This window comes from Coffea arabica, chromosome 2e, assembly GCF_036785885.1.
Source record: "Coffea arabica cultivar ET-39 chromosome 2e, Coffea Arabica ET-39 HiFi, whole genome shotgun sequence".
In the NCBI taxonomy this organism is placed as follows: domain Eukaryota; kingdom Viridiplantae; phylum Streptophyta; class Magnoliopsida; order Gentianales; family Rubiaceae; genus Coffea; species Coffea arabica.
The window spans coordinates 2105027-2123046 of record NC_092313.1 but is presented as its reverse complement, the minus strand read 5'-3'; the positions used below and the strand labels follow the sequence as shown (position 1 = coordinate 2123046).

The 18020-nt window shown below is 36.0% G+C and overlaps 2 protein-coding genes and 1 non-coding gene across 3 annotated transcripts; 2 read left to right on the top strand and 1 right to left on the bottom strand.

Moving 5' to 3' along the window:
* The first annotated feature begins 1640 nt into the window (after positions 1–1640).
* On the top strand, positions 1641–4474 carry LOC113730029 (rRNA 2'-O-methyltransferase fibrillarin 1). The gene is made up of 7 exons (XM_027254450.2): positions 1641–1797; positions 1871–2193; positions 2554–2649; positions 2772–2849; positions 2938–3114; positions 3819–3887; positions 4142–4474. Exons 1-7 carry the CDS (start codon positions 1782–1784, stop codon positions 4319–4321), a joined length of 939 nt encoding a protein of 312 aa, XP_027110251.2. The 5' UTR covers positions 1641–1781; the 3' UTR covers positions 4322–4474.
* LOC113733543 (small nucleolar RNA snoR60) lies at positions 3422–3493 on the top strand. The gene has a single exon (XR_003459054.1). It is a non-coding gene; the product is annotated as a small nucleolar RNA snoR60 (small nucleolar RNA).
* Positions 4475–5217: 743 nt separating the features above from the next.
* LOC113730028 (protein DETOXIFICATION 35-like) lies at positions 5218–9328 on the bottom strand. The gene is made up of 7 exons (XM_027254449.2): positions 8637–9328; positions 7201–7826; positions 6938–6994; positions 6178–6416; positions 5940–6058; positions 5723–5809; positions 5218–5602 (listed from the first exon to the last, which is right to left on the bottom strand). The coding sequence occupies exons 1-7, from the start codon at positions 8922–8924 to the stop codon at positions 5501–5503; spliced, it is 1518 nt and encodes a 505-aa protein (XP_027110250.2). The 5' UTR covers positions 8925–9328; the 3' UTR covers positions 5218–5500.
* Positions 9329–18020: the final 8692 nt, after the last annotated feature.

Below are 18020 nucleotides of genomic sequence, written 5' to 3'. Positions count from 1 at the left end.
CAGAAACTCCCCTGAGGTTTATGATAGTTACATTGCCCTTCCTTGAGATTTTCAAAATATTATTAAACTCCCTTAAAACAAATATTTTGAAACAAATTAGCCCAATTTAAAATAAGTCAATACTAAAAATTAATTTCAAGAGTAAGAAGAATATTTCATATAAAAAATATCCCTTAACTTATTACTAGTTGGTTATCAAAAGAAATCATTAGTTAAAAATAGACAATAAAGACCAAACTCTAGCATGAGTGTAATAGAATTTAGTAACAATGACTATTTTTCATAGCACTACATAAAATAGCAAAATCAAAGTATTAGAGAGGAAAACTTGTTAATTTGGAATCAAGATTTATGCAAAAATTTCTAAATTATTATAACTAGTTTGGGAGTTGTGATTTGATGAGAAAAGAAAAAAATGTAATAGAAAAGACACTTTTTCTTTTGGACGGATGAATTCCTACTGTTATGGTTACCAAAGTTTTTCCGCCCAAATGGAGGCGGAAAGTATCGAAAAAGTTAAGAATGCCTAATAAGATTTTCCTAAATGTCAATTTTATTCTCAATGTGTATTGAACAAATTTTTATTGACACACACACACATATATATATATCCAAAATCATCCTTTTTTCTACCATATCTCGCAAATAATATTGAAATATCTTCTCTTCCTTTCTTTTCTTTTCTTTTATAACTTAACATTTCCTATTTTTTCTTTTCTAACCTAACCATGCAAACTAGCTGTTAGTATCAGAATATGAAAGATTTTGAAAAGGATTTAAACAAGACAAAGTATGGCCTTTTTAACAAAAAAAAAAAAAATCACAATAGATGGCTAATGGTAAAAAATATAGAATATGCTAAAATATGTTGTTTTTTTTGAATTATTTCTTTAACTTACTGGATCCATTATTTCATATGATTAACAAGAAATTTCCATCATTTGTAATTAAAAAAAACAACTCTCAAGCAACGTTCAGATTAATAAAAGAGTATGATTTTAATGAAAAAACAAATGAATCAAAGTAGATTTTTTCTAGCTATCTTGTTTGGATTACTTATACAAAGAAAAGAAAAAAAAACACCAAATATTTTGGAAAAGAAAGGAAAGACTAAATTATATGTAGTTATATCTTATCCATAACTTAAAAAAATATAATTGTAAACATATTTTAATCATTTACTTTCTTTTTGTGTATTTTTATATGCATCTTGTTATTTTCATGAAAAATTTATGGAATAATAATATTTAAATAGGAATTTTAATATTTTTTTAGGAGAAGGAAATTACAAGAACTACTAAAATATAGAAAAAAGTTTTAAAATTTTAACAATTATCGTTATAAATTTTAGTATTTAAGATTTTTAAATTTTTTTATATTCAAAATCATGGTTAATTTAGAACGAAGTGACTTAAATTGTTTCTCTCCATATAAATACGTAATATTTCCCTAAATTATAAGGATAGTAAAGTTATTTGATCATCCATGAGTAAGTATTGGACCCCAAATGACTTATAGGGGAGGTAAGTGATATTGCTAAAAATTCAGGGGAGGACAGTGAAATTGTTAGAAACCTCAATGGAGGTTTCTGAAATTATCCCTAAACCCTAACTTAGGGCTTTCAAAACCTCTCCCCGTCGAACCCACGGCCGACCCCTATAAATTATCTTAAAACCCTAAAATGCTCGAAAAAAAAAAGGTCTTGGTAGCCTAACCTTAAGACCCTAACATAAGCACCTTAAAACCCTAACCTAAACACTCAAAAAACATTAGCCGCAGCCATGGTTGCTAGAGGAGGTATGTTTATCTGATTCCATAAATTCGAATGAGTGTTGTGTTCGTGCTTTTTTTATTTATTTTGCTTTTACAGGGCGTGGTGGCGGAGGTGGATTCAGGGGTGGTCGAGGCGGCGATGGAGGGAGAGGAGGAGGGAGAGGTGGTGGTAGAGGTGGATTTGGTGGGAGAGGTGGCAGCGCGATGAAGTACGGTGGAGGAAGAGGTGCCGGCGGAAGAGGAGGCCGAAGAGGCGGCGGCAGGGGTCGCGGAGGAGGGATGAAGGGAGGGAGTAGAGTGGTGGTGGAGCCTCACAGGCATGCGGGAGTATTTATAGCCAAAGGTAAAGAAGATGCTCTTGTGACCAAGAATATGGTCCCTGGTGAAGCTGTCTACAATGAGAAGAGAATCTCTGTTCAGGTAAATGATGGGCCGCCGTTTCCTTTTTCTCTTCACCCCGCCCACCTTTTGATTTGTTACAATTGGTGTCACGGACAGATGTAATTTAGTTGTTAGCATTGGTCAATTTATTGATCAGTCTCTTTCATGTTCTGCTTTTATAGTTACTATGATGCTTGCGAAGCTAGTATTTTGTGCCGCATTGATTGCTTAGTATGCGTGCCCTAGGATTGAAAACTTCTTATACATTTGTCATTTTTCCCATCCGCTTGGAAGAACTGATTGATTTGTTGAGATTGGCAAAGTTGCGTGTGTTTATTGATTCGTAAAGTAGGCTGGTGTAATCAGTACGACTGGTTGACGGATTGCCTTTCTTATCAGAACGAAGATGGGTCAAAAGTCGAATACAGAGTATGGAATCCATTCCGTTCTAAGTTGGCTGCGGCCATCCTTGGCGGAGTCGACGACGTCTGGATTGTAAGTCTGCACTAAGTGCTGTTATTATCAGTTCCAGTTTTTACGATGAGCTAGAGATATCATCTGTCTGAGGGTTGAGTTTCAATGTTTCTGAGCTTTTATCATAATTTTTTGACATAAAGAAACCTGGTGCCCGTGTACTCTACCTTGGAGCTGCTTCAGGAACCACAGTATCTCACGTCTCTGATGTCGTTGGCCCTGTAAGTAACTGTTGTCACCAAAAGCATATGTTCGGAATTATGTCTTGGTTGCACTTATTGGATTTCTTTTTCTTCCTCAACCTGTTAGGAGGGAATGGTGTATGCTGTGGAATTTTCCCACAGGAGTGGCAGGGATTTGGTGAACATGGCAAAAAAGCGAACGAATGTAATACCCATCATCGAGGATGCTAGACATCCAGCAAAATACAGAATGCTTGTAGGAATGGTTGATGTGATATTTTCTGATGTTGCTCAGCCTGATCAGGTTATTGGCTTGTTAGTTGATGTTTTGTCACCTCTTATGTTAACGTACATGTTTTTAATATTTCACCTCTTTTAGATTTCAAAAAAAAAAATGAATTTGTTTTTGCATGCCGGATTGTGTCGAATGTGTTTTGGGACCATTTCTATGGAGCACATGCAGACTTCAAACATGGGCATCCTAGAGTTTCTTTGATTATAAATATTATTCTTGAATTTTCTTAGCTCTTGCTCTTCAATCTCTTCATGTTTGGGGATTTGGTTCCCATGATTTGTTCTTTCAGATTTGTTATTTGTTTTTGATATACTATCAGCTGATGATGAGTTACTCGGATTCCCCTTCAAGACATCAGGGATGATGGACAAGCCGAGTTTCTGATGCTTATGTACTACTGAAAATATACTTGTTTTTTTATATAAGCTTTCTTTTTGTTTGACAAAGACGTCTTCGGAAGTTTTCATAATTCCTATCCCCTGTACTATTAAACATTTTCTTCCAAAACCAGTAAAGATTTGCTGTAGGGTGACAAGTGCTTTTATCTTTTTATTTAAGTAAAGCCTACAATATTAATATTGCCCTTAAGAACAAGTGTTGGTTAGCCTACAATATAATTGTTCTTTGCATTCCTTGGCATTGTATTGTTCCCAACCTTTGCTTTGGTCTTGCTGTTCACTACTCTGCAGTTTTGCTAATTTCTTTATTTGCAGGCAAGAATTTTGGCACTAAATGCATCTTACTTCCTGAAAGCTGGAGGCCATTTCATGATTTCCATCAAGGTTTGTAGTATACTGCTGTTTATTTTCGAAGTGAGATATCATTAGAGCAAAAAAATAGTATGGATTATTGCCAATCCCATCTTACTTTGGATATTTGTCTATCTATATTACCTGATGGTGCTCAATATTTTGCTTTCAGATATTTGTAATTCTGTGCAAACATAAACTAACTCTCTTTCCTTTCTTCCCGGTAATTTGAAATTTCCTTCTGCAAAATAGAGATCATCAGGCCTGACAATTCTTAAAATGTACAGGCAAACTGTATTGATTCAACTGCTCCTGCCGAGGCTGTATTTGCCCAAGAAGTGAAGAAGCTGAAAGCAGACCAATTTAAGCCTATTGAGCAAGTTACACTCGAACCATTTGAGCGAGACCATGCTTGTGTTGTTGGTGCTTACCGAGTTCCAACAAAACAAAAAGCTGCTGCTGCCTAGGGGCTTTTTTCTACTCAAAATCTATTTGTGTTTTAGCGTTTTTGGATGATTTTGTTTGACACTCCTGTAATTGTAGGAGGGGCTTTGTCATATATATTTTGCTACATGCTTATTAGTTATATTAATCTACTTAATTAGTTGCTTTTTGGTTCTTGTGTTGGGGCATATGTCTTTGGACTATTCATGCAAAATTCTCTTCCGGATGCTATTTTCCTTTTTGATCATCTAGTCCGTCAGTAGATGAGCATCATCTACTGTACAGTAAATTCACGTACTTTAGTTTAGAGTCTAGCTCACATTGATTGAACTCGTTAGCTACTCGTTTGAGCTCACGAGTTGATCTCGACTCTCAAATTCTCGTACTCGAAGCTTAATAGAGCATTTTTTAATATATATTTTTAAATTTTTTATATTTATTATTGTGAAGTGTCAATTATGTTTTTTATTTAAAATCATATGTTTTAATTGGACAACGTGAATTAGATTATATTCGAATAGACTTGATTAAATTTAATTGGACTTGACTAGATTTAATTAAATTCTAGTTCGAGTAAAAGATGAATTGAAGTTGAACTCGAATTCAATTATATTACCTTGAGTTCAAGTTGTGCATTACTTTTCTCTAACTAGGCTGCACTTCTACTTTGGTTAGCGTTATTTGTACGTTCAACTGATGGAACGAATTTCTGTAGTCACTTGTCCATCGTAAGTTAATGGTGTGTCGAAGAGCATTTAGACGACATGAAATAGGTGGCCGGACAAAGATCCATTGTTTTTGCTGGGTACGAACCCATTTTGAGCGGTTTGATGGTGATGAAAGTTTATACGCTTCTCTGTGGTTTTGGGCTGTTAGGCAGGCTTAATCAGTATTTAGCACCATTCTGGTATATGGGCGGTTGTAATTAATTGTTTGCAAATTATATTCTGAAATAATGTCTGTAATTTTATTCTAATACAATAATGTCATCGGTAGAGTAATTTTTTTAAATCTAATATAATGTCAAATGGTTCTCTTACAATCTTAGGGTTCGCTAACTTTTGCTGAATAAGATCCAAAGCGGCGAGATTATGCCGTGCATGTTTGCCGTTCAGGAATTAGGAACAGGAAAGGGCGGAAGAGTACACTCGAGATGATGGCGTTGTTATCAATCCTTCTATTGAAAATAAGAGAGCCCTCATTCAAGTTTGACCGTTTCCAAATGGAGGTTGATTATTCTGCAATTTTTCACTGTCAACGCCTTGGCCTCCCCATTCTCGCATGCGCTTTGATGTCTGGTCAACCTGAAAGTACAGTTTTTGAACTTTATATGAGCAAATAAAGTGGATCTAGCCTAGAAATTTGGAGTGAATCTCCTCTGAAGTGTGGCGCTATTAATTGTGAGATGTTGCCATTTCCTGTACCTCGTCGTTCCAGTTGGTCTTGTAAAGTACTACTAAAAGCAGCAATGTCTGCAGGCCAATTCCAGCTATCATTCCCCCCCAGATACCCTGCAATCATCATTGGAAAAGCTACTACAGTTGCCACTAGGGACTGTTAAGAAGGTACTTGAACAGTAGAAAGTTGGCAAGACAGAAATTTTTACTAGCATTTTTAATCAGAGATTCGAAATTTATGTACCTTAACTCCTAGATTCGCCACATACCCAAGAACGAATCCTAGAGGAAGCCCAAATACATAATAACAACCTAAATTGATATAAGCCACCAAAGCTTGCCATCCTCCTCCGACTGCAACGCCTGCAGAAGATTATAATATTCTTTGCTCAATGGTGGTGTTGAAGACAGGGCAAGGAGTATGATAGAAAACTGATGCACAAGTGTAGATGGGAGTATAGTGATCCAAATTAACGAAATACCTGATATTACTGGCTGAACGCTGTTGAGAACCATTGTTATTGAAAGAAGGTCAGCAAGGTTGGCAACAGCTTTTTGCATATCCGTGCTATTTGTGAAAATTATAGCAAAGTGATTTCTGGCCAGGAGAACAACCACCATGGAAATAATCCCTATCAGGAGGGACTGAGAGACTGTAACATACACTGAATACTTGGCTGCTCTTGGATGTCCAAGCCCAAGCTCATTTGAGACTCGAACACTGCAAATGAAAAGGCAAAAGGAAGCAAACAAAACTGTCTGTAAGGTGATCTATACAGCTCTGTCCATGACATCAGATTTGCACTGAAATCTACCTGAAGGTGAAATGCGAAAACACAATTTGGGTACTAAAAGCAACAGATATATTGGACCCTAGCATCCTCCAGTTACCACCACTCAAAACCGCCCAGCAAAAAGGCCACACAAAACTACCCAGCAAAAGACCACAGACACATTACACATACAAGTCCAATTCGCCAAAAACCAAATACGGTCCTAGACATCTGATTACGATAAATAAAACAGTTTGACATGAGAGTACTGTCATGGAGATTCTTCAAGAAGCTGAGAGAAAAAGAATAGCAATTCTCAAGATTGACTTTGAACAACGAAGGGACAATGCGACCTCGTAAAAGAAAGGTTGAATACGTACTGTAAATCATAAGCTCGTCTTGAATATCTGCCAGTTCTACAAAAGATATCTAGAAATGGAAAAATCCAGAGTAACGTGTGCCATGTTACCTTATTGCAGCATTTACTCCAATGAATATCATGGCTTCAATTCCATTGAGGCTCATGCTGAAAGATAAAGAAATAAAATTAGGTAAAACATCAGATAAGACGTTAAAATTGCCAAAAGTAAAGGAGGATCAGAGAAGTTAGTTCAGTGACAGAGCCACATAGGATAATCATGAACAGGCTGCTAAAGCAGTTCGTTGCAGAATCTACTGGAACATCAACTAATTAATATGTATGCACCATCTAGAATGCTTGTTAAAACTCACCAAATGCTTAGGGAACCAACTGCAAGCACGGCATTATGAAGGTGACCTGTGAGGATGTTGATACTCATCATGTACCAGATCTCCAGACAAAGCATAACTGCTGAAGCAAGAGAGAGCCTAACAAATGACCATATCTCCCTGAATGCGGAAATTGACCATCCCTTCCACCCATCTTTACACCAACCGATGACGTAAAAGAATTGAGCAATTGCAATAGCCCAGTTTGAAATGTCAAATGCTACGGCTGCTCCAGTGATTCCCCAGCCAAGCACATAGATGAAAAGCCAGAGCAAAAGAACATGAAGGAGCAAAGCAACCAATCCAATGTATGCTGTGATAGCCACGTTGCTTTGGGCTTGAAGAAATTTTTGGGTTGGGAAAGTAACAACCAGGGAAAATAGCTGAGGGATAATGAGGATGGAATATTTTCCTGCAGGATCTGCGATCTGTTCCTGCTGTCCAAGGAGCTTGAGGAGTGGGGTAGCAAATATGTAGAGCGGCAAAAGGATGACAGAGGTGACAAACAGAATAATCATGGACCGCTGCATGTAAACACCGAGCATATGAACTTGCCTGGCACCGAATGCTTGACCGCATAGCGTCTCTAAAGCACTCCCCATCCCAAGCTACAAGTAAATTTGTATGGATTTGATGAGACAAACTATTTATCAAGAATTACAAACACAATAAATGGTGCTGCCTTGGACTCTCTCTCTCACTCCCTGTTTTATTTTATTTTTGATTAATAACTAAAAAAAAAAAAAAGTAAGAATCTGAGAACGGGGCACGCCCTTAATTTGTCGCTGAAGTACTGCTACTCACAAAGCTCAAATTACTCTGTGTAGCTCGTCGATTTGTGGATGTGGTAGGGTAATTTTTTCCAAAAAAACTTGAGAAGGTAAATAAAAGTCAATTTCCTCTGAAAATGTAAAGGAATGCATCATGTTGTGCTCACAACAAGAATATGGGTATGGAAGAAAAAATAAGCAAAATTAAATCAAAAAAAAAAAAGGAAGAAAAGAAGAAATGCATCAAGTGGATAAATTACAACAATTTGAGCCGCTCTCGCTTCCCCCCGAGGAACAACTTTAGAAATGCTTTTTTTTTTTTTTTTTGAAATGCATTTTTTTTTTCTTTAGAAATGCATATTAAGTCATATTTTCGCAAAAGACAAACAAACAAGACGATCAAACTGGGCACTCCTGCGCAACAGAAATCCTTAGATTTGGTTGCCAGCAACTAGTGCCTGACTAACACAACGCGAAAAAGGAGCCTTTGCCGATACATACACGTGTCCGTACGAATACTGTATACAAACATCTAAGAAGTAGTAGTAGTACTACATGCAAATTCGGTGACACCTGAGAGAGAGAGAGTGTGTGTGTGTGTGTGTGTGCGGGGGATTGGTGCGAAGGGAGCTAAGCTGAGCAGCTAACCAAGAAGCCGAAAGAGAAGGTAGAGATGACGGAGAGGGAAATAGAGATAGCGGAGAGCTCCACGTCTCCCAGGTGTCCAACGTACATTGTGGTCGCCGTATTCATCCCATACTGGCAGATGATGTTGAACGCTATGGGCAGCCCTAATGCCCACAGCTTCACCGTTTCGATCCGGAAAACGTACCACCATTCCTTCAGCCCTCTCGCCTGCCGGTACTCGCCGTCTGGCCCCACCAGCTCTTCTCCTCCATCGTAATAGCTTCCGCTCAGCAACGGCGCCGTCTCCATACCTATGGAGTGATTTTTTTTTTCCCCCCTACTAATTTAGCTGAAGATTTTTTTTAAAAAAAAAAATGAACAGAGAGCTGCAGGACGACGTCGGAGCGGAGGAAGCGCAGCAGGTGAATGTGAATGAATGGGTCAAGCAAGAGTGAAGAGAGACTGGAGAGTGGAAGTACCGAGTAGTAGAGATTGTCGAGTTTTTACTTCTCTAATTCTACTGCAACCAAAGTATATACTTATATTCCAAAGGAAAATAGGCAATTACCAAAACCAGAATGCCAAAGGAATTAGTTGGATCAAGAGTACTTAACGTTCATAATTTTATTTTATTTTATTTTTTTTGGGTCTGTCGAAAAACAAAACATCTGAGTTGCGTTTTTCCGTATGCCACCTTCCTCTAACTGATTCATTTCCCCCATTTTAAACAGAAAGCGCGGGTTATACGGCCCTTTGCCTCCAAAACGAAATGGTATTAGCAAATTACAACTGGAATTTTCATGTTCTCCGCTAGTTGATAACGCAGAATAAGAAAAGAAGGGAACTTCTGCCTTGAGTGAATAACGGACATTCTGTTTTTTTTTTTTTTTTTTGTCATTCAACCTTATTTTATCTATATCCTACTTTATCCTAATCTATCTAAGGAGAGATCCAATTGGGCGAGACAAGTGGGGACTGAACCACCACTCCTAATTTATCTAAGAGGCAAGGTTTGACTTTCCACCTCACCAAACCTTAATAACGGACAATTTGTTTGAATTACTACTTTTTTTTTTTTGAAAAACTATTTTTATTTTTGAAATCTACAGTACCACTCATAAAATACAATAATGTGTTTATATTTGCTTTTGTACAACTAAAAACACCTTATCACTAGTTATCCTCTATCAAGCTTTCATTTTAAGTTTGTTATAATTCATTTGTTATAACATTTTTTTACTACATGTTTGACTACTCGCTACCTTAACCTAAAAGTCCTGGTCCGGCCGTCATTGGCCTCAACTCCAGGAAGTCTTAAGATTTTTTATTGAGATTTCTGGGTTAAAAAAGGGGAAACGGAAAAGAAAAGGGTGTGGCTTTAGTCCAGTGATCATCCCCTTCTTTGGAGATGCTGGAGGTCAGGGGTTCAACCCCTGCTTCCCACAACTTGTCACTTTACGTGGCTGATTTTTGCCTCCGCAGGGTAGCCCGTAAAGATTGATCCGAACACCCTGTGCTGACAAAAAAAAAGTGTGTCGTGGTTGGTAGGATGAGTGGTCTGCATTTGGCTTCCTGCGAACACGCACTGCATCAAATCAAAAATTCAGAGTTGGCTCTCTCAATTCAAAGGTTGCACCCATTAGTGTCACATCCACAGTGACATAAACGCGCAAATGCACCACCCGCCGATTACTCTTATTCTGTTACTCTACCCCAGAGAAAAAGAGACAGTTACCCTCTCACTGCACCATCCACCGTACATCCCCCAATTTTTACTTACTTTTTTCGTGAAATTTCTTTGTCATGGGGCAGCGTCTCATATTTTTTTTTTTCCCTGAAAGTCTCATCTCACTTTTATTTTCTTTTTGAAGTTTCCGTCTAGGTATGTTCATGCTACGATGCCGTTTGCTTCTTCTGCCCACGTCAAATTGATTCTCTGAACCTAATCGGCAACGGACGCAATCGATCATGAGCTCCGTAACAACCACACTTACGGAGCAGTTAGATCATGCAGTTAGATCGTCAAATTGATCATGCAGTTAGATCAATCTCCACTGGACATGAAACTCGGTGATACTAGTATAGTTACAGCTCATGGATGTATGTATATACATCTTCTTTTTTTCCCCTGAGTTTAATGTGCTTTCAATTTTATACTGTGCTTAAATTTAGAGGTAGAAGAAGATCACTCTTTTTTTTTAAATTATAAACTTTGAAATATTTTATTCTTGAAATGAGACCCGCAATTAACTATAATTTTACAAGTCTTAAGAAGACAATTAAGGAACAATTTTAATAACTTTTAAAATTTGGATTGATTTTTTTTATACACTGACAATAGACGCACTGTAATTATTGGATATATAACAACTAGTGCAATTAAATTTTGTTTTTCAAAACCGAAATTGCATTATAATTTATTTGTCTTTACAGTATACGGCCCCACTGAAATTAAGTCAGCGTTGATGAGTAGCCTGTGGACGTCCATGCCAACTGATGAAATTAGGCCTGCCTGATAGTATAATGGTTTATGGGCTTTGTTTCAGGCCTTCAAAACATTCACTTTTAGTCCATCGGCTAGAGTTGCTCGAGTGCATTTGATGAAGTGGGTCGAATGATGCCACGGATAATCCGGTACAGAGTTCCCGGGTTTCCTTTCACACTTTTTCTCTTCCGAATTACAATAATGTGTCTGGATAAGTAACTTCGATAATTTTTATCGCATTATATCTTATTCCCTCCATTCCACTTTAATCACCTTAGTCCTTTTTTTCATGCAAATTTAAAAAATTAGTAATTTTATTGAAAGAGTAAATTTGATTTACTGTTTTTCTAAAATATCCTTACATTGATATTGAGAGTATAACTAGTCACTATATCTTTACAAAAATTAGAACAACAAAATACTATGAAAAGTTGTACTGCACAAGGTATAAATCCAAGTAATCAATGAACAAGGTATGTTATACTCACTGATAACAAAGTACAATAAATAAGGGTATTTTTGAGAAGTTATAAGTCAATTATATTTTTCAGTTGGAAAGTAGACTATAATATGGATTTATGGAAACACGTGTTTGTGATACAATTAAAATAATATTTGGAAAAGCTTTTGGTATTCGAACACGTAATTTATTACAAGACAAATCTGAATTTTTGAACACGTAATTTATTACAAGACAAATCTGAATTTTTGAGTCGAGAAATTCTATTCGTTCTAATGTTAACGAATCCACATTTATCACATGGCCAAGTCACTTAATTTGCCATATGACATTATAAAGTTGGATAGTGTTTTATTTATCAAATTTATTTGCCTGTATCAACAATATATTTTTCAACAATTTCTTTATCTCACATATATCATATTTTAAAAAAAAATGTTGCAGTATTTTTCAAAAAAATTCTCAAAAAATCTACTATCCAAACACACTCATGCCACATTGGGTTTGTTTATGATCGAGCTAAGCTCCACATATTCTCAAACCACCAGTACTCTGCCAAACTATAATCCTTAGCAGATTTCAAACTTATTGTAGGTGTTTTCTTTAGACCAGCGAGGCACGTGCTCCCATCAGCCAATAATTACATCTGCTGCACTCCTTAGAAACCTAACTAAGGTTAATCACAAACGAAAAACAAGTTAACAAAAAATCAGTTTTCATAAATTGCAAGGTGTACAAAATTTTTAATATTAATAAGTTTGGGTGTATATGTATGTCACAAACGAAAAACAAGTGCTTCACAAACTGTAAGGTGTAGAAATTTTTAAATACTAATAAGTCTGGGTGTATATTGCAAACGAAAAACAAGTTTAAAAAAATTTATTAGGTCGTGTTTGGATAGTAATTTTCTGGAATTTTTGTAAAAAATTGTATTGTAACGAATTGATATATGTGAGATAAAAAATAATTCAAAAATATATTTGCAAAAAACGTATAGATTTTTTTAGTGAAAAATCGTTTTCCAAACAAAAGTGAAAGGTGTACAAAATTTTTAAATAATAGTAAGAAGTTTGGGAGTATATCACAAATGGAAAACAGGTCAAATTTCGTGCCTTCCGAACTTTTTAGTGTATTAAATTGACGTAATAGAAATTCAAAGACGCGAAAAATGGCAATGATATCATTTCGCATACCCGACGGCGGCGGCAGCAGTAGTACAATTTGGATCACGTGCTCTGTTCAACTACGAAGCGGAGGGCAAACTCTCAAATCGTGAGAGGACACGTGCACTGACATGCAATCTGTTGAAAAGATCATAGGATCCAACGGTTCAGACAACTGCAGGCGAGGGTCACGAACTCCTACATTAACGGCGCCGAGAATTAAAATGAAAAAAGGCACAAAAAGATCAGGATTCAGTTGTCCCGTGACGTTGGCCGTCACAATTCCTTCCGATTTGACAATGCGTTCAAGTTCAACTTGGTTTACCGACTATAGCCGGTTACACGGATGTACAGTTGCAGTCAAGTTGGCAGGACACAGAGATTTTTTTTTGCCCTTTTTGAGAGTCGAATGTGTTTTGAATAGATGATTATTTGAATATTTGTTTTAAAATATCAATGTAATATTTGTTTTAAAATATATGAATACAAAAGTTAATTGAAAATATAAAAATATGATTAAAAAACTCATTCTTTTGCGTCGTTAAAGTTCGATAGGATCACCAACTTGCGGGGTTTTATTCCTTTGCACTCATTGCAATTATTAAATAAGTTAAATGGATTTTTAAAAGTTTATGTAATTGCCAGCCCTTTTGCACAATGTTTTGTTGTAGCACTAGTTCTCACCATTATTGATAAATCTAACAAATTCAGAACATGCAGCTGTAGAACATGCAAGGAAGGGATTTTACGCATTCAAGGCACTGAAGATCTTATAAAAAATATGAAGTGAAAAGTATGATGAAATTCAACTGCATCGATTTAACCGCTAACAATTCAGTATGTTTGGAATGCACATTATTTACACACACTGATTTAATTACATCATCAACACATTTTTCAATCACTTTTTTATCTCACATACATCACATCAAAAAAATGTGCTACGGTATTTTTTCATAAAATTATCTCAAATAATTTACTGTCCAAACACACTCAAAATTAATGAAAAAATTAGTGCTAAATAGTATTACGAACAGGTAAAGGCTGGTTGTCTTTATCGCGGACAACAATTGGTACGTACCATACATTTTTTTTTTTTTGGTTGAGTTATTTCCGTGCTAGCATAAATGCGCACGTATAAAGACGTTTTTACATTCTTTGCTTCGATGACGTAGTACAAAAGAGGGGAACAAAGTAATTACTTTGAATAAATTTGTTTAAAAGGAAACTCCGAATCTACCGATAGAATTAGCTACAGCACTTTTCAATGTTTTCAGGGAATAATGATGGAGGAAAGTATGCCAATTACCAACAAGATGATCAAGAGGAGATCAAATCCTTGAATCCGTACTCGAAGAGTTGTCCTAATATACTTTTTACTATCTTGTAAAAAATGTCTCACATGAAACAAAGTAGATAGAATTGGCAAGCAAAACAATTATATATGTTGACAAGCATCGCTCGCATTATGGTGGAACATTTTTACTATAACAACAACATTGTTGATCGATTTCAAAGAGATCGGCTTCATTGTTTGTAGTAGGGTCATCTGCTCAAATATTTGATTTTTTTTTTGGGGGGTGGGGGGGGGGGGGCTAAAATATTGATATTTTCACTAAAACCTAACAAATATCGTTGGTCGACTCATAGAGGCCGACTTTAAAGCATAAAGTCAATTTCTCAGAGATCCATTTTTTCTTGATTTTTTTCCCCTTCTCGAACTCTCTCCACTCCTCCTTTTCTTTCTCCATGATTTCCACGATGCATATGATATGTGCTACATCCTTCACAGTTTTGTTCATTGTCTTATACTTCAAGTTTTCTAGGACTCGATTTTGTGACTTTCCTGATTAAACTTTTGAGGACGTACTGCTAACAGTGACGGAGTTATGATTTTTTTTTTTTTTTTCTAGAGGAGTCAAAATTTTCTTAATATGTTAGGTTCAAAATAATTTCCATACATTTAAATGTATGACATCTGAAAAAATTAAATATTAAATTTAATTATAAATATATATAAATTGTCAAAATAAAAATTGTAAAAAATTAGGAAGATCAGCTTTAGGAGGAGCCATGACCCCTATCAGCCCTCTTAGCTCCGTCATTAACTACTACATCGTACATTGAAGTATTGACATTCAGTCGAGAGTCATGTGTGGATAGAGAATTGATGGAGAATGAGAGGGGAGGATTCAAAGGAGTATGAGAAGAAAAGGTCGTAGTCAAAGAGGAAGAAAAGCATGCGAAGCGAATGGTCTGACTTTGAAGCTGAGTTTGAGATATCAATTTTTCTAGTATTTTGGAAGCGAACAGAATCGGTAATAATTCTTTTAGTTAGCAATAAAAATGTCAATAACTGGAAAAACAAAAAAGAGTTAAATAATCCCAGTAGGGAAAATTTGAACAATTCTGCACATTCTGAAATACAAAGGATAATTCTTTCTGTTCTCCTGGAACGCTAGAGGTACAATTGACAGTGAATTGTTGGTTATCATTCTGACACGTATTCCTACCACCACCAAAAGAAAAAGAAAAGGAAAATGAAAAAAGAATTTCTGACGCATATAGTATAGAATTTAGGACAGAGGAAAGGTAAGTAACATCAAATCCAACTAAACATTTGTTTGTCTCGGGAAAATGTGGAGTAATCACTAGCTCATGTCTAATCCATCCTCTCCCGTCCACTGTTATTCTGGAGAAATTCCACGGGCAGTTAATCGGTCGGGGTCCAACTTCCGTTGCTTCCTTTTCGTGAAATTTCAACGCCTGTACAAATTTATCATACTATCTTGCGGGAATGTAATCGGACCGAGCTGCTCGCGAGCTCAAAAGCTTGATTCGAATTCGATCAAACCGAGTTCGAGTCGAGTTCGAGCAGTTCGATAAGGCTATTGAATCGAGTTCGAACATCCAGAAGCGATGTTCGAAGGTTCGACGAGCCTTATCGAGCATTTTAATTTTAATTATTTAATATATTATTATTATAAAATTATCCTTATATCCAAAAGAATTATCGAATTTACGAAATGTTTCAAGTCATATAAAAATTTTAAACGAACAATAATGTCATTTCGCTCAAAAATTATCAAGAAAATGAAATTTAATAAATCGAGCTCGAAAGGCTCGCATGGACTCGAGCCCATGCGAGTCGAGCTCGAGTACTGCGAGCAAGTTTTGAGCTCGAGCTCCAATAATACTACTCGCTCGAGCTTGAGCACCCTATTTGTATGTCGAGTCGAGTTCGAGTATGGCGATACTCGAGCTCGACTCGACTCAATTACAATCCTAGCGGCCGTATTGCTATAATATAATATTTGTTTCGACAATTACTTAGTATATGTAAACTTACAAAAAGATTTTTTTTTTTTTTGAATGCTAGTGGGGACGTTAGTTGGACCATTACTGCAGATCTTTTGAAGCATTTGACCCACCCTGTTTTGAATTCACCAACCGATGGACTTTCCAGCGTCAATTCAGAGGATTCTCAATTCTGAAGGCTTAATTTATTGGGGAGTACGTTCGCTTTTCTTCCTTGGATGTAGCCAGCAATTTAGTACGCTGCTAACTCTATCCGTCGCATAAATATTTATCGTTTTTTTATTTTAAATTAATTGTAATATTACAAAAAATAATTTATTTCTTTAATGAAATTTTATCTTTATCTTTTATGTTGTCTATCGCTTATTTTTCATAATTATCAATACATCAAATAAAAGATAATCCACCATTTATAAGAGGAAAGCAAAGATTCTCTTGTCTATTAATATTATTATACATAAATTACACGTTCTCTAAAAAAAGTGATAAATTTTACGAGACGGAAAAAGTACATAAATTACATATTCTCTTATATTCTAAACTCCCAAACTAGCGATTAATGTTGCCTTCCTTCTCCTCGTGGAACACTAACTTTTTCCCTCCTAATTGTTTCTGGTTTTCAGACATATGCTATTTAGATCACAATTTATTTCAAGATAACGTGCTTAGAAAGAGAAATTAAAAGAAAGGGAACTTAAATGCTTGGACCGAAGAGCTTTGGGAGTAGTTACATTCATGGAACTAAAACATTTGCGATGGATTGCCGATAAGATTAAGTTCCATTTGGCGAGATTTGGAGAAGTCATTTGCATTGTTAAATCATACCTGCTATTAACTCTTATTTATTTTCCCCAAATTTTCTGTATTTTAATTTCTTCTAAAAGCTCATTTTCTCAGACAACTCTCCAACCTTAGATCAGCTTTTAACTAATGGAACAATGGCGCAAGTGACTAGTTAAGTTAATCTATAACCGTTGGATGCATGCGGCTTGGGTTACTCATTAAAGAAAGTCCCCCCACTTTCCTCGCCACATAAGGAAGGCTCTGCAAAGATATTCCATAGGGATAGAAGTGTATGTTGCGTGTGTGCAACCGCGCTTCCCTTAAGCGCGTCAATCGCCCGAAGAGCTAGTTCCATAGCTTCGGGCGATTGGGCCCCAGTAGTATGCCACAACCACAACTGTTTGGAATGTTTGGCAACGCTGGGGTTGCTTTTAATACATAAAATTTTGTAACTTTTTTGTCTATTGGAACTCTTTAAAAACCTCTCAAATTTTTAAAAATACACACTTGACAATATCTAAAACTATACAAAGTTTTTTTTCTTCCTTTCCTTAGGGAGAAAGAGAGGGTGAATTGAAAAGGGAGGAAAGAGGAGGAGGATGTGATCAGAGGATTGCGCCAAAGGGAAGGAGAAGGAAGGAAGAAGAGGAAAATGAGGGAGAGACGGAGGGGAAGAGAGAGAAATTAAAACGGGGAGAGGGGGAGGGGTGGCGGCAATGCTGGTGCCACTGATAGGCCGACGCAGGGAAGGAGAAAGAAGAAGAAAGTAAATAAAGAAAAAGAAAAGAGAGAAAAGGAAAAAAAAAAAAAAAAGTTTTCACATATTCTCTAGAAAAAAAACAAAAAAGTTTTTTTAAACAATTTATACAATAAATTACAAGAAAATTTTATACTCCCTCCGTCCTAATTATTTAGTCATTTTCGGGAATCCAACTTTTAAAAAATAGTGGTTTCAATGTGAATTTTGTACTTCTCTTTTCAATCTTACCTTCACAAATTCAAATTTTAAATTTAAATGATAACATGCATACGATTAGAAAGAATAGTTATATTGGAAAGAAAGATTAAAAGGTGTTTTAATTTTTTTTAACATGACAAATATTTTGAGACATTCTAAAATTAAATAAAAAGTATGACACTTTCAATGGGACAAAATGAATATACATTTTTTTTAAAATAAACCATTCAAACGGACC

Coding starts and splice junctions, on each gene's coding strand:
- LOC113730029 (XM_027254450.2), top strand. Junction 2,850..2,937: donor TCTCTGATGTCGTTGGCCCT/GTAAGTAACTGT, acceptor TCAACCTGTTAG/GAGGGAATGGTGTATGCTGT. Junction 3,115..3,818: donor ATGTTGCTCAGCCTGATCAG/GTTATTGGCTTG, acceptor CTTTATTTGCAG/GCAAGAATTTTGGCACTAAA.
- LOC113730028 (XM_027254449.2), bottom strand. CDS start 8,924: ATGGAGACGGCGCCGTTGCTGAGCGGAAGCTATTACGATGGAGGAGAA. Junction 5,810..5,939: donor TGGCGAATCTAGGAGTTAAG/GTACATAAATTT, acceptor TGATGATTGCAG/GGTATCTGGGGGGGAATGAT. Junction 5,603..5,722: donor AGACCAACTGGAACGACGAG/GTACAGGAAATG, acceptor CTGTACTTTCAG/GTTGACCAGACATCAAAGCG.